Source organism: Heptranchias perlo, chromosome 24 (assembly GCF_035084215.1).
Source record: "Heptranchias perlo isolate sHepPer1 chromosome 24, sHepPer1.hap1, whole genome shotgun sequence".
Taxonomy (NCBI): Eukaryota; Metazoa; Chordata; class Chondrichthyes; order Hexanchiformes; family Hexanchidae; genus Heptranchias; species Heptranchias perlo.
This window is the reverse complement of record NC_090348.1, coordinates 35,073,705-35,088,038: the sequence shown is the minus strand read 5'-3', so window position 1 is coordinate 35,088,038 and position 14,334 is coordinate 35,073,705. Positions and strand designations below refer to the sequence as shown.

At 39.9% G+C, this 14,334-nt stretch overlaps 1 protein-coding gene across 1 annotated transcript in view; it reads right to left on the bottom strand.

Moving 5' to 3' along the window:
- Positions 1-14,334, bottom strand: part of bend7 (BEN domain containing 7) — a 44,143-nt gene that overhangs the window by 10,356 nt on the left and 19,453 nt on the right. Inside the window, exons 6-7 of the mRNA XM_068005058.1 lie at positions 6,224-6,449; positions 1,235-1,354 (exon numbers count right to left, since the gene is read on the bottom strand). Of these exons, the coding sequence (XP_067861159.1) occupies positions 1,235-1,354; positions 6,224-6,449 (346 nt within the window). The remainder of the gene's footprint in view (positions 1-1,234; positions 1,355-6,223; positions 6,450-14,334) is intronic.

Below are 14,334 nucleotides of genomic sequence, written 5' to 3'. Positions count from 1 at the left end.
TGTTGAAAGACAGAGTTTCTTTGGGCCTTTCCAGGACCTTCTCTCTGCCACTGGAGTGGCCTGATACTAACATTCCAACTGGAGGCTTATAGGTGTTGCTGAAGCACCCTTGCAGGCACAATGTGCTTGCCCCAGCCATGTGGATGACTCCATCTCCACAATTTGGAACTGAGGTTTTGCTCTGCTGCACCTGTGCCAGAAATTTCAGGGCCTTATCATTTATACCACAGAAGACAATTTTTAGAGGAGATGGAAAACCAAACGCTCATACACCTCCACCTGTTTAACTTTTTAAAAAATGTCCACCTGACTGGATGGAAAATCACATATCTCCTGTCAGATCTCCACTTCCACCTGTGCTATTGCTATAAAGATATGCCATGACTTCATTCATTAATGTGGTGATTGGTGCTTGATCATTCCAGAGGCACGAGTTAGTACTAGCTCGGTACAAAGGGTAATTATTCTGTTTTATGTATGGTTCACTGATCAAAAGGTTCACAAAATAACTAATTACAAGTAAAATGTTATGCTGTATCTAAACCCAAAATGCTTTTTTATGGCTCTAACTACCTGCACGCACACTTTCAAGGAATTATGTATTTGCACCCAGACTCTGTTCCTTCACAACCTTCAGTATCGTTCCATTGAGTTTATACTCCCATTTCTTGGTTTCTTCCTAAAATGATTTACTTCACATTTCTCTGCATGAAATTGCACCTGGCACCTATTTGCATCCTGCTGAAGTCTTTTATAGTGCTTCGTGCTGTTTGCCCAAAGCCCCCTGTTTTGTGTCAACAGTGAATTTCAATATCATGCTCCCCATGCCCACATCCAAATCATCTATACATCGAAAACAAAGGTGGACTCGGTACTTTATGGAATGGAAGCATAAAGAACCAAGCCTGATAATTTAAATTTTACTGCTACTGCATTTGAAGTGAAAGGAAAATAAAAGATAAATGCAATAATGTGACCATCTAAAGTTTTATTTTTTCTTATTTCTAAGAATAGATTTCATTTTTCTGATACAGAATCTTTCTTCTGCAGAATTCCTGGAGGCTTTGTAGTAACCAAGTAACAAATTACTTCTACTGTGATGCATGATATGGTATTTCGCAATGTTTGAAAGTGAGCACAGACACAGTTTCATTCAAAAATTAGCAAATTTTCAGCCCTTCTATTAAACCCACTCCTTCAATTATATGCGAGATTACAGAATACCTGTACTTACCAGAACCTCTTTTTAAGCGCTTTCTTGCTAGTTTAATTTGATCTTGGAGAATCTGTATCCAATCCTTTGGTCCAGGAAGTCTATCAATCTGATTTAATGTGCAATATTTTTCTATGAAAACTGAAAATATTAAAATTTTAGTTAATTGAATGTCTCATTTATGTTAGCGAGAATGTGAAAAGTACTGTTGGATCTGTGCAATTTAGAAACATGTAACAAAAGGGCATACAACAGAACAGACTGAAGAGACAGCTTTCAAAACAAACAAGAACAACTGCTTGTCTCTTCAATGTGGGTAAATAACACCAATTGTCCTTAATTGTCTCATCTTCAACTCCAGTGAAGTTTCTTTCTATAGGGTTAAATGGATCTGAAATTGACCTTGAAGAAACACCAGCTTTACCCTTTAAACCTGCCAATTATTGTATTATAGAAATAAACAACTGCATGAAAAATTCTACAGACAGAACATAGGGTAGAAATGACTGTTGGTGATATTATACCACTAATGTTAATGCATTGTTTTGACAAAGGCATTGACCTGTTTATTGTAATCAATTTGCTTTGCAGATGACACTTGTATCAAGTTTTATTGATGTTTTGTAGTGACTTTTTTCTGTTCATATCAGCATTTACAAAAACCACAAACTACACATTCTAGCAAACAGTCAGCTCAAAATAAAGCATGAAACCATATACACAATTTCTAATTTTTAAACTAGCTTAAAGAAAAAAAGGATAGATAATGAACTAAAATTGATCAGAAAGTAAGGAGTTCTACAAGTTCAGCACTAGCATGGTGCATAATGGTTGCAGGTTTGATTCCCCCTCCCAGCTCATATCAACAAAAACTTGCATTTATATAAGCACTTTTTGTAGAAAATGTCATGAGGTACTTTACAGAGGGGAGAGAGAGAATAAATAAAGTAGATAAAGAAATGGACATCGAGCATGATGGGAGAGTTTGGTGAGGTGACTGATAGCTTGATCAGAAAGATGGGGTTTGAGAAGGCCATTAAAACAGAAAGAAGTGGACAGGTGAATGCATTTAGAGTGGGGGGTGGAGATGGAGTTCAGAGATTGGGACCAGGGCAGTTGAAGGCTCTTCTCTCATTGGTAGAGTGGAAGGAGAATGGGATCCACAAAAGGTGAGAGTCAGAGGACCAAAGGGTGTGGGAGGGGATACAAGGCTGGATGAGGCTGCAGAGGTAGGGTGGGGAGAAGCCATGAAGTGATCTGACGATGAGGACAAGGATTTTAAATTTACTGCGCTGGGAGAAAGGGAGCCAATATAGATCAGCAAGGACAGGAGTTATGAGTGAGCGGGACTTGGTGCTAGATTGGATTTGGGCAGCTGAGATTTAGACAAACAGGGGTTTATGGAAGGTGGAGGATGAGAGGCCAGCAAAGGGGACATTGGAGAAATTTTAAAAAGCCTGAATAATGGTTTCACAGCAGTGGAGCTGAAGTAGCGGCAGAGGTGTGTGATGTTGGACAGGTGAAAATAAGCAGTTTTGGTGATGGATAGTAAGTGGGATTTAAAGCTCAGGTCTTGGCCAACCAGGATGCTATTGGTTTTGTAGTCTGGTTCAACCTGAGCAAATGGCTAGGGAGTGGATTTTGTGGCAGGACTGAAAATGATGGCTTCGGTCTTACCAATGTTCAGTTGGATGAAATTATGACTCATCCAAGACTTAGGTCAGACAGGCAGTCTGACAGCAGAGAGGTGTTCACAGGGCCAAGGAACCTGTTGGAGAGGCAGAGCTGGGTGTCATTGGCATACATGTGGAAGCTGACCCCATTCCTAAGGATGATGTCACTGAAGGACAGTGTGTAGAGAAAGGGACCAAGGATAGATCCTTGGGAGATTCCAGGGGTAACTGTGAGGGGGTAAAAAGTGAAGCCATTACTGGAGATGTGCTGGCTGTCTGTCTCTGGATAGGTAGGAGTGGAACCATGTGAGGGCCGTCCCGTGGCGAAACAACGGAGAAGTGACAAGAGGAGGATGGCATAGTCGACCATATCAAATTCCGTGGAGAGTTCAAGAAGGATAAGGAAAGACAAAGCACTACAGTCAGTCATGGAGGGTATCATTCATGACTTTGGCAGGTTCAGTCTTGGTGCTTTGAGCAGGGTGGAAACTAGGCTGAGGGGAATTGAACAGAGAGTTTTGGGAGACAGGGGCACAGAGCTTGGTGGCAATAACACGTTCAAGGACTTGAGGGGAAAGGGAAGTTAGAGGTGAATCGTCGAATCATAGAATGATACAGCACAGAAGGAGGCCATTCAGTCCATCGTGCATGTGCCAGCTCTTTCAAAGAGCTATCCAATTAGTCCCGCTCCCCTGCCCTTTCCTCATAGAACTGCAAATTTTTCCCTTCAAGTATTTATCCAATTCCCTTTTGAAAGTTATGATTGAATCTGCTTCCACCACTCTTTCAGGAGGTGAAAGGGAGGTTAGAGGTGGAATAGTAGTTGAGAGGATGGATGGGACAAGGGTGGGTGATTTGAGGAGGCGATGACTGTGGTTTTGAAAGGAAATGGGACGGTGCTCGAGTAACTGGAGCCATTAACAATGTGGCCTAGCATGAGGGTCAGGAGTAGCTGAGTAGTTAATAGTTAAATGGAGACAGGATCAAGAGAGCAGAAGTTGGGTCTCATGGAAGAGATGAACATGGAGAGGGATTTAATGGGGGATTGGAGATAGAATGGATGGGAGACTGGGGAGAGGTCAGGTACAGGGTGGAAAGGGAGGTAGCGGTGAAAGCGGCTGTACTTGGGTGGAGCCTGCTGGTTTCCAGACTGCCAGCCAAAGGGGCATGGCTGGAGATCTCCCACAGCAGACCGTCCACCTCCCCGCTCAGCACTAGAGATGAGAGTTCCAGACAGACCTAAAGTAAAATGACATGGGTAGGCTTGATCAATCCTTGATGTACAAAATGATCCTAACATCAGTTATATTTTTCATACAAATGTCAAAAGTGAGTTAATGATCACTGCTGTGCAGTCATTGTAAAACTGGAATTTCACTTTAAATTTCAGCTCTGTGTTTTCTTATTCTTTCCAATTTTGGGTGAATTGTTATATAAATTAATGCCACAAATTAGTTATAAGAACATAAGAAATAGGAGCAGGTCATACAGCCCCTCCTGCCTGCTCTGCCATTTAATAAGATCATTGCTGATCTTCCACCTCAACTCCACTTTCCCACCCTATCCCCATAACCCTTGATTCCCTTAATGTCTAAAAATCTATCAACTTCAGTCTTGAATATACTCAACGCCTGAGCATCCACTGCCCTCTGGGGTAGAGAATTCCAAAGATTCACAACCATTAGCGTGAAGAAATTTTTCTTGGTCCTAAATGGCCAACCCCTTATCTTGATGATGACCTCTAGTTCTAGACATTCCAGCCAGGGGAAACAGCCTCTCAGCAAGTACCCTGTAAAGCCCTCTAAGAATTTTATACATTTCAATGAGATCACCTCTCATTCTTTTAAACTCCAGAGAACATAGGCCCAGTCTACTCAATCTCCTCACAGAACAACTCTCTCATCCAAGGAATCAATCTAGTGAACCTTTGTTGCACCCCCTCTAAGGCAAGTATGTCCTTCCTTCAGTAAGGAGAGCAAGACTGTATGCAGTACTCCAGGTATGGTCTCATCAGATCCCTATATAATTGCAGCAAGACCTCCTTACTCTTATACTCCAACCCCCTTGCAATAAAGGCTAACATACGATTTGCCTTCCTGATTGCTTGCTGTACCTGCATGTTAACTTTCTGCGATTTGTGTACAAGGATACCCAAATCCCTCTGAATACCAACATTTCAGTCACTCACCTTTTAAAAAATATTCTGCTTTTCTATTTTTCCTGCCAAAGTGATTAATTTCACAACCTTCTGAAATCTGCACATTTTCTTCATAGTTTTCTTATACTAGTCATTGTAATAAACTATGTAGTTAGTTATGTAACTGGATTAAAGGAAAATGTTCTTTTTTGCATAGCAATTCAAAAATGATGATATAATGAAAGCAAACTCCTGTCTCTAAGTGCTAATTCAAAAATCCAGCAATTAGATTATTTAGTGTATATTTGTGCCATACACAAGAAACAAAAATCCTGGATGGACATAAATGCAGGAATTTCACAATGTAAAATAAATGTAGCAAACATATTATGACATGGAGAGGAAACAGAAGTCATGCACAAACAGTACTGTAATAATGATCAGCACAAAAGCTCATTTCCTTCTTCTGATTTCAAAACTCTGGTTTTCTACTATGTAAAAAGGAATATATTCAGAGGGTGGATTTTATCCCCCACATTGGAGAAAAATAGGCCTAATTTTTTGCATCACGCCCCTTAGAATAGCTTTGTATAGTTAATACTTCGACTGAAAAAGGGCAAAAAGAATTGCATACAAACCTATTATGCATTTGTACGCTAATATTCACACAGGTAAGTGAGGTGCAAATGATTAATTGAGAATTGTGTCATAAATCCACCTAACTCCACACTTGCACTTTTATTACTAAACATCGATTCGAAACAAAATTTGTCCAGTGACTTTCAAATCACATACTTAAGGCTGTGTGCAATTTCTCTAAATTTGTAATTGCACAAGGAAATATGCCAAGGTAAATAACTTTAGTTTAAAACTAATTTCTATTAACGTGAGCTGGATGAATAATGTAATCTAGGACATAAACTGTTCTGCACATTCTTATGGCAACTACCGTCCATGTCATCTTACGAAGCAGAGATACAGTTGGCAACACATAAAAGACTCGATGTCTTCATGATAATATAGCCCTACTTAGTGTATGTATATTTACAGGACTAGTCACTACTGCACACGAGGGTCATCTCTTGCAGCATGGTCTAATCATTAAAATTACTCCTTCCGATGCCTAGCATAGGGAACCCAGACGTTTTGCATTCAAGAAAGCAAGCACTTTTTGTTAAAAATGTTATCTTTTAAAATTACCTTTTATTGCTCCCACAATGTTTGGATCAAGACCCTTTCTGTTGTCATTGGCTCCTCTTTTTCTCTTCCCATTAGGAAGAGAGTTAGCCAGTGTCCGGTCATCAAAAAAAGCTGAGACGAGTTTCCGAAAAAGCAGACTTCCCGAGCGTGAGTAATTTAGTAATATGGACTCCAGTTGAGACTTGGGGATTAACACGTCGTATCCTTCTGCAAGCCGGACTTCTGGCTGGGGAAAGATAAGAGGAAGTAAAGTTAAAACTTCTTTGGTTTTTCTGCGCCTCCCTTCATCGCCCCCCCAAAACCACTAGCTCATAAACAATCCCAAAAACTTAAGTTAAAAATCTGTGAATAAACTTGAAGGCTCATTGTATTGTGCCGTTACAAGAAAATATTCTAGCTAAATTTTCAACACTTATTTAAAAAGTTAAACTTGGTTTACATCTTTCCTTCCCATCTATTTTAAATCTGCTTTCAAACTTTCCCTATGAACTGAATAGGCAGAGTAAACATGACCATTGTTGCTGCCAACATCTCTTTACAACAGGTCATAGGTGTACTTTTATATGCCAATAACATGGTGAAAGGTTAGTTGCTGGGAGGATATAAAATTTGTGGATCGCACCAAATGATGTGGCCAGGTTACCAGTGGATTGCACCAAATGATGTGGCCAGGTTACACCTATAACCTGCTTACCCGAGAGCGATCGTACTCAAAGTAACTTGGATTAATTAAGTAGGTCAGCTAGACAAATGTTGAGGTGGTAATGCATATTGATACAGGAAACACTTAACATCTGTACCCAATAAATGGATGCCCAGTAACAGTGATGGAAAAGCAGAAAGGATTGTATTGTGATTATTAACTATCTATTGAAAGTATTTAGCCAACATCAAGCTGTTGTCAAATGACTGATCAAGTTCAAGGATGAACCTCATCAACTGAAATGGGTGATTTTAACCCTGGTAAGCCAATAGCAGATATAATTTTGGGTATCTTTCCAGGACATTAATGAGAGGGGATTCAGAAAAGATCAACAAATTGATCATAGGATTTAAAATTCCAAGTAATGAACAGAGACTTGCTGAAGTGAACTTTCTTTTATTGAAGTAAAGATTTAAAATGCTGAGAAGCAAGAATAATGCAAAGAGAAACAGGTTATTTAACTTTAAATTTGATTTCAAAACTTTAGGACAAGACTATAAAATTAACAAGGCTCAAGTGAGATTAGAGGTTAAAAGAAATCTCTTCCCCATCACTCCCCCACCCCCACCAGAGTTGTAATTTTATGAAACAGACTTTCTTCTTTTACAACTTCTAAGCTCCAAATACTCCATCCTACATGCTCTTCCCCCGTACTATGTTGAAAACAAGCTCCATCCTACTAGAAGTGAGCAAGTTACTGAACATAGTAATTGCAACTTCATTGTGTTGAAATCAAAATACATTACACTCCCACTATATTGCATTCTTTCCCAGGGCTTCAAAATTATGGAGCGCCTAACCTCCCCCAATCTTCCCTTTCTTTAACAATCTTCAGGGTTTTAAAACCCAAACTAACCTTGGTAGTGTCCTTCACTTTGGGCATTAACCTTTCTCGATTTCTCAATAAATAGCAATTAACACTATCTATTTGTTTTTAAGAGGACTGAAACAGAGTCAAAATATTTGGTTAAGAATGGGTTACAAGGTTCAAATAGACTATAGAACATAATGGTTTCTTTACTGCTGGACCATGGAATGCCAGCTGTGGAATAACATTGCTCACGACTGAATAACAACGATCTAGCGTTATGTGCATTATCCTGGAGTTACCCCACATTAGTTTCAAGAATTTTATAAGCGTTTTATCTTCTTGAAAGTTTTACCTGTCGTTGTTTATCTCTTGAGATTAAATAAATTGGGTAGAGTCCATCATGGATCAAATTTCAGATCATCTGTGAAAGGACCAGACTCAATATGGGCTGACTGGCCTTATCTAGTTCCATGTTTTATGACCAACCAGTCCTGCAAGTTTGAGCCCCGCCCCAGTATAGTACAGTGTTCCATCTAGTGGCCATGATGAGAAGTGGTAAAAATATAAGAGTTTGAAAAACAATTGAAGTTAGGATTCAAACTTAGCACCGTCTCTTTCTGGGGCAGAAATCCAGAGTTACTCCCTCCTGCTCGCCCTCTTACCCCACCCCCACTCCAAAACCTGTGATCCTATTGTGAAAAAGATGGCTTCCATAATCAAGTGGAGCTGTTTCAACCAGGTTCTGAAAAAGGAAAGCTCCATTACAGATCTGATCCTCTAAGTAAATCTATCAGAAACATCTCCATTCGTTTGCAAAACTTCCCTCACAATTCTAAATGTAGCTTTCTTTTATAATGGAATCCCAATTAGTTGGGTCTGGAACCTCTTCAAAGTGCAACATGGCATGATCTTTAATTTCCTGCAGACAGACTCGCAGCTACCACTGAGCATTGCACAGCAAGAAACAGCTGCCAGTTATATTTCATCCCTTTTCTTACCTATTCGGAAAGTTTTAACTCATCTTGGTGTTCAGTTCCATGGATGCCAACAGCCCTCTGTTACCTTGCCCAAGTGGTTAATCTTTAACAGTGAGCCCTGGACATATTTATTGATTTCGATTTCTTAATTGGTCCCATTTGGATAGGAACCATGGCCCCGATATTTATTGGGAGGCGAGGAGGGAGCAGAGGCGTGTCTGCGGTCAGGAAACCCGGAAATACAGGAAAGGCGGTGATCCTTCTGAATTTAAGGGCAGGACCACATTAGAATTTTTTTTACTCCGTTTGCCGCCTGGCGGATGGCTGGCTGTCGGGTGGGAAAGCCAGTGGTAGAAGGCCGCAGCTGGGGACCCTTAGGGACGGTCGACTGCAGGTCGGCAGATCACAGGCGGGGGGAAAAGAGAGGCAGATCGCAGGGAGGGGAGGCAAATCATGGCTGAAGATTTGCTTGAGGATCTGGCTGGCCCACAAGCAGTGCTGGTAAAGTACGCCTGCAGGATCTGGAAGCTCCCGCCTCCCTTTACTTGCCGGGTTTCCTGAGCCCTGGGAAACCCAGCTCACATCCGTTAAATTCAAATGGCTCTCAAAATCTGAGGAATGGAGCCTCATTTAAATATTCTAATTACAGATCTGCCACAGTTAAATCGGAAGTAGGTGCGTTCACGGCGGGTTGGGGTCGGGTTTCACATATTTGCCAATTTAACCCTAACCCCTGACTCTCTCCCGCCCGTCATGTGGGGGTTAAAACTCCCCCTCATGTTACCACAGTGAATGTTATGATTAGTCTCTTCCATGTGATATCAACTGGGAAAGGCCCACTAACTAGTCAGAACTAAGGAGTACCATCCAAGTCTTCCATAGCACATTAGAACCAAAATTATTTTTTTCATTAAATCAATACATTGTCCAGTATTATACTAATCTCAAAAAACACATTTGCTGTTCTTTTTTCCGTTTCCTAAATTCAAACTTTTTGCCGTAGAGTATTTATCTTCTGTTTTAATTTTCTTTACTGTTGTAATATGTGTAAAACTAAAGGAAAATGTTACATAAGGTTAGATCTCACGGGATCCAAGGTGAGGTAGCCAATTGGATACAAAATTGGATTGACGGCAGAAGACAGAGGGTGGTTGTAGAGGGTTGTTTTTCAAACTGGAGGCCTGTGACCAGCGGTGTGCCTCAGGGATCGGTGCTGGGTCCGCTGTTATTTGTTATTTATATTAATGATTTGGATGAGAATTTAGGAGGCATGGTTCGCAAGTTTGCAGATGAGACCAAGATTGGTGGCATTGTGGACAGTGAAGAAGGTTATCTAGGATTGCAACGGGATCTTGATAAATTGGGCCAGTGGGCCGATGAATGGCAGATGGAGTTTAATTTAGATAAATGTGAGGTGATGCATTTTGGTAGATCGAATCGGGCCAGGACCTACTCCGTTAATGGGAGGGCGTTGGGGAGAGTTATAGAACAAAGAGATCTAGGAGTACAGGTTCATAGCTCCTTGAAAGTGGAGTCACAGGTGGATAGGGTGGTGAAGAAGGCATTCAGCATGCTTGGTTTCATTGGTCAGAACAATGAATACAGGAGTTGGGATGTCTTGTTGAAGTTGTACAAGACATTAGTTAGGCCCCACTTGGAATACTGTGTGTCGAAAGGATATTATTAAACTAGAAAGAGTGCAGAAAAGATTTACTAGGATGCTACGGGGACTTGATGGTTTGACTTATAGGGAGAGGTTGGATAGACTGAGACTTTTTTCCCTGGAGAGTAGGAGGTTTAGGGGTGATCTTATCAAAGTCTATAAAATAATGAGGGGCATAGATAAGGTAGATAGTCAAAATCTTTTCCCAAAGGTAGGGGAGTCTATAACGAGGGGGCATAGATTTAAGGTGAGAGGGGAGAGATACAAAAGGGTCCAGAGGGGCAATTTTTTCACTCAAAGGGTGGTGAGTGTCTGGAACGAGTTGCCAGAGGCAGTAGTAGAGATGGGTACAATTTTGTCTTTTAAAAAGCATTTGGACAGTTACATGGGTAAGATGGGTATAGAGGGATATGGGCCAAGTGCAGGCAACTGGGACTAGCGTAGTGGTATAAACTGGGCGACATGGACATGTTGGGCCGAAGGGCCTGTTTCCATGTTGTAAACTTCTATGATTCTATGAATAACTTTTAGCGTTGCTCTGGAGAAAAATTGAGTTATTTCTGGATTTATATTATATTGTGTAGCTACAGATTCTCTTTTTGTTCTCAGGAGATGTAATTACAAATTAACAATGCGGAATAATAAACAGATGTCTTCTAAAGTGCAAAACAGGCCTTTGAGGTAATTATAGTGGGAAAAAATTCAAAGCAAACTGAATTGAATTCCACACTGTGCAAACATTGTCCTATACGCATACACTAATTATTAACAGAACCTTTCCAGCACTTCAATTGTAGTTAATCAGCTTGGGAGCCTTGTTATGAAAAACTAGAATAATTTATTAAACTCCTGGAGGTTTACATGAACCTTAACAATCCCTATTTAGTTTGTACATAGCTATTATTTTATTGTTTAGGTTAGGTCATGTCTGACTAATCTAGTTGAAGTTTTTGAGGAGGTCACTAGCATGGTGAATAGAGTGTCTATGGGTGTTGTCATAATGTACTTCCAGAAGGCATTAGATAAGGTTCCGCACAGATTAATAGTGGGAATGAAAGCATACAGAATTGGAGGTAACCTTGTGACATGGGTTGGTAATTGGCTAAGAAAGAGGAGACAAAGATAACTTTCTCTGATTGGTGGGATGTGACAAGTGGTGTTTCCCTGGGATCTGTATTGGGCCTCAGCTTTTTAAATACGCAAATGATTTGGACGAAGGAATAGAGGGCTATATATCCAAGTTTTCAGATTACACTAAAGTAGGAGGCACAGTAAGTTGTGTAGATGGAAGTAGGAAGTTATAAAAGACCACTGACAGGCTACGTGACTGGCAAAACTATGGAAGATAGAGTTCAATGTGGGAAAGTGTGAGGTCATCCACTTTGGATCAGACTATTTTCTTAATGGTGAGAAATTAAGAGCTGTGGAGGAGCAAAGAGATTTAGGTGTCCATGTGCACAGATCACTAAAAGCTCGTACACAGGTACAAAAAGTAATCACAAAGACTAATGGAATGTTGACCCTTCTCCCAAGAGAGTTGGAATACAAAAGTGAAGAAGTGATGCTTCAGTTGTACAGACCCCATCTGTAGTACTGCGTTTGGTTTTGGGCACCGAACCTCATGAAGGATATACTGAACTTAGAGGGGACAGCGCAGATTCACCAGAATTATACCAGGTCTTCTAGGGCTAAATTATGAGGACAGGTTGCAGAAACTTGGTTTGTATTCCCTTGAGTTTAGAAGAAGGTTAAGGGATGGTCTAATCGAGGTATTTAAAATGATAAAGGGATTCAATTAGGTTAGATACAGAGAAACTATTAATTCTGGTGGTGGAATCCAGAACAAGAGGGCAGAATCTTAAAATTAGAGTTGGGCGATTTAGAAATGAAATCAGAAAATACTTTATTTTTTTTACACAAGGGGTAGTGGAAATCTGGAATTCATTCCCTAAAAGGCTGCGGATGCTGGGTCAATTGAAATTTTCAAGACTGCGGTCTTTTCCAGTCTACACTGGGTGTTTCCTATGTTCCTCGATGCCAAACATCAAATGACCTTCTGATCTTCAATGACTGTTACTAGTTTCTCTAGGAATGATTTGTGTGCCTACTGTTTAATTGCTAGATCTTTGAAGATGTCTTCTTACCTTTATGGTGAACTTCGACTCATAAAAAGGTTTCACATAAAACAGTTCAAAGGCCATACTGATTTCTTCTACCTTTTTCTTTCCCCGTCTTCTTTCACACAAACGATTAACTGTCTGATTTTTTAAAAACTGCAGGCCATTAATTTGTTTGATCTTCCCCCCCATGTTAATTCTTAAAAGTAAAAGGCAAATCCTTTGACTGGGTTATTTAGTAAGTCATTTAAATCATACTTTCCTTTTTTTGGTCTGATTTGCAAATAGCCACCTCTGGAACAACCCATTTCTGTTACTTTAACTTCCAGTTGCAATGATTGTCTATTTGCTTTTTTTTCCAATAGAGGCAAGATACAAGATGCTACTTCTTAAAAATGTCTTTTGTAACATCAATTGAATTAACCAAATTTTCATTTAATTTACAGCAATCTGTTTCACTTTCAATTAATACCTGAAATTTAGGATGCTGTAATAAGAATATATTCTTGTACAACCTTTCAATTCAAGGTCCAAGCCCAATAAACTCTCCCTGCATCCATTTTAATATTCAATATACAAATAGTTCTTGTTTCAGTTTCCTTTGTTACAGTAATCACAGGAACATCACTCCAGAATGGATTCTAAGTGGTGAGTGGAATGTATATTCCATAATCACAGGGTTCAGCAGACACCTGATGATATCCCTTGTCAATTCCCACACACCTCTTTAGTTTATTAACATTGTTCCCCTGTGATCTATGAAGTTACCCAGAACCAAAATTAGGTTTGGTTTGCCTGTCTCTTCTCCGTCTTTGCCAGTTTAGTGGCTGCTTCACCATAAATTGATGGATCATTCTCACTTGAGACATAAATCAAGGACAGCTTCTCTTTCTTTATCTCTCTCCCATTCCTTTCCTATCACACAATTCATTCATGGATTTCCCCTCTTTGTTCATTGTTGTTTGAATCACTTGGAAAAATATTTGTTCCTTTACCAAGTTTTTACTTGGGTTACACCCAGACATGAATACTTCTCCAACCCACTCCCTATGTAGCATACCCACATCTTTTCCCTGTGAGTGAGTGCCCTGTAATAGAACAATATCATATTGAAACTCTTGCAAATATCTGTCAACTTTCAAACATTTTATGGAAGTGCCCAACCCCACACAGTCCATGCCACTAACTCACAGAAAAGCAAGCTATTTCTTGGCTATTTGTGCCCTCCGAATTTTATATTATAAAGTAGGTTAATGAAAACTGAATACTTTCATAGATAGGAATGACTCAGTAGGAACAATATTCAGGCCTCATTAATAATGATAAAAACAAATTCCAAGTTCTGTTTCTATTTTGAAATTATTATTCTCTCCCTTTATGTCTTAAAAAATCAGTTTTAACGTAACAAGTAACAGGTAATAACAAAACTGTTTTGCAAGCTTAAAGCAGAAAATTACAGTGGGTTGGGCAGTAGGCCGCTGTTATTCAGACAGTCTGGTAGGAAGTAAATTAGTGAGATCTGGATAGACGTCCCCTCAATATTTTTTTCTGTGTGAGGAAGTAGAGATCAGGAACTCACCATGGACGGAAAATCATATACACAAACCTTCAATCTGTGACTCCGCTTTACAGTAATTCAAGCACTGTTTAACTGTAGAGTCTAATCATTCAAGAAATGGTATCCGATCACTCAAAAGTGAGGTACTGTACTATATGTTGAGAGCATTTGTAGAATACACTTTACAGTAATGATAAACAAGAGGGCATGAGTTTTCACCTGCAATTCTTATATTTTTTTTTTATTCGTTCATGGGATGTGGGTGTCGCTGGCAAGGCTGGC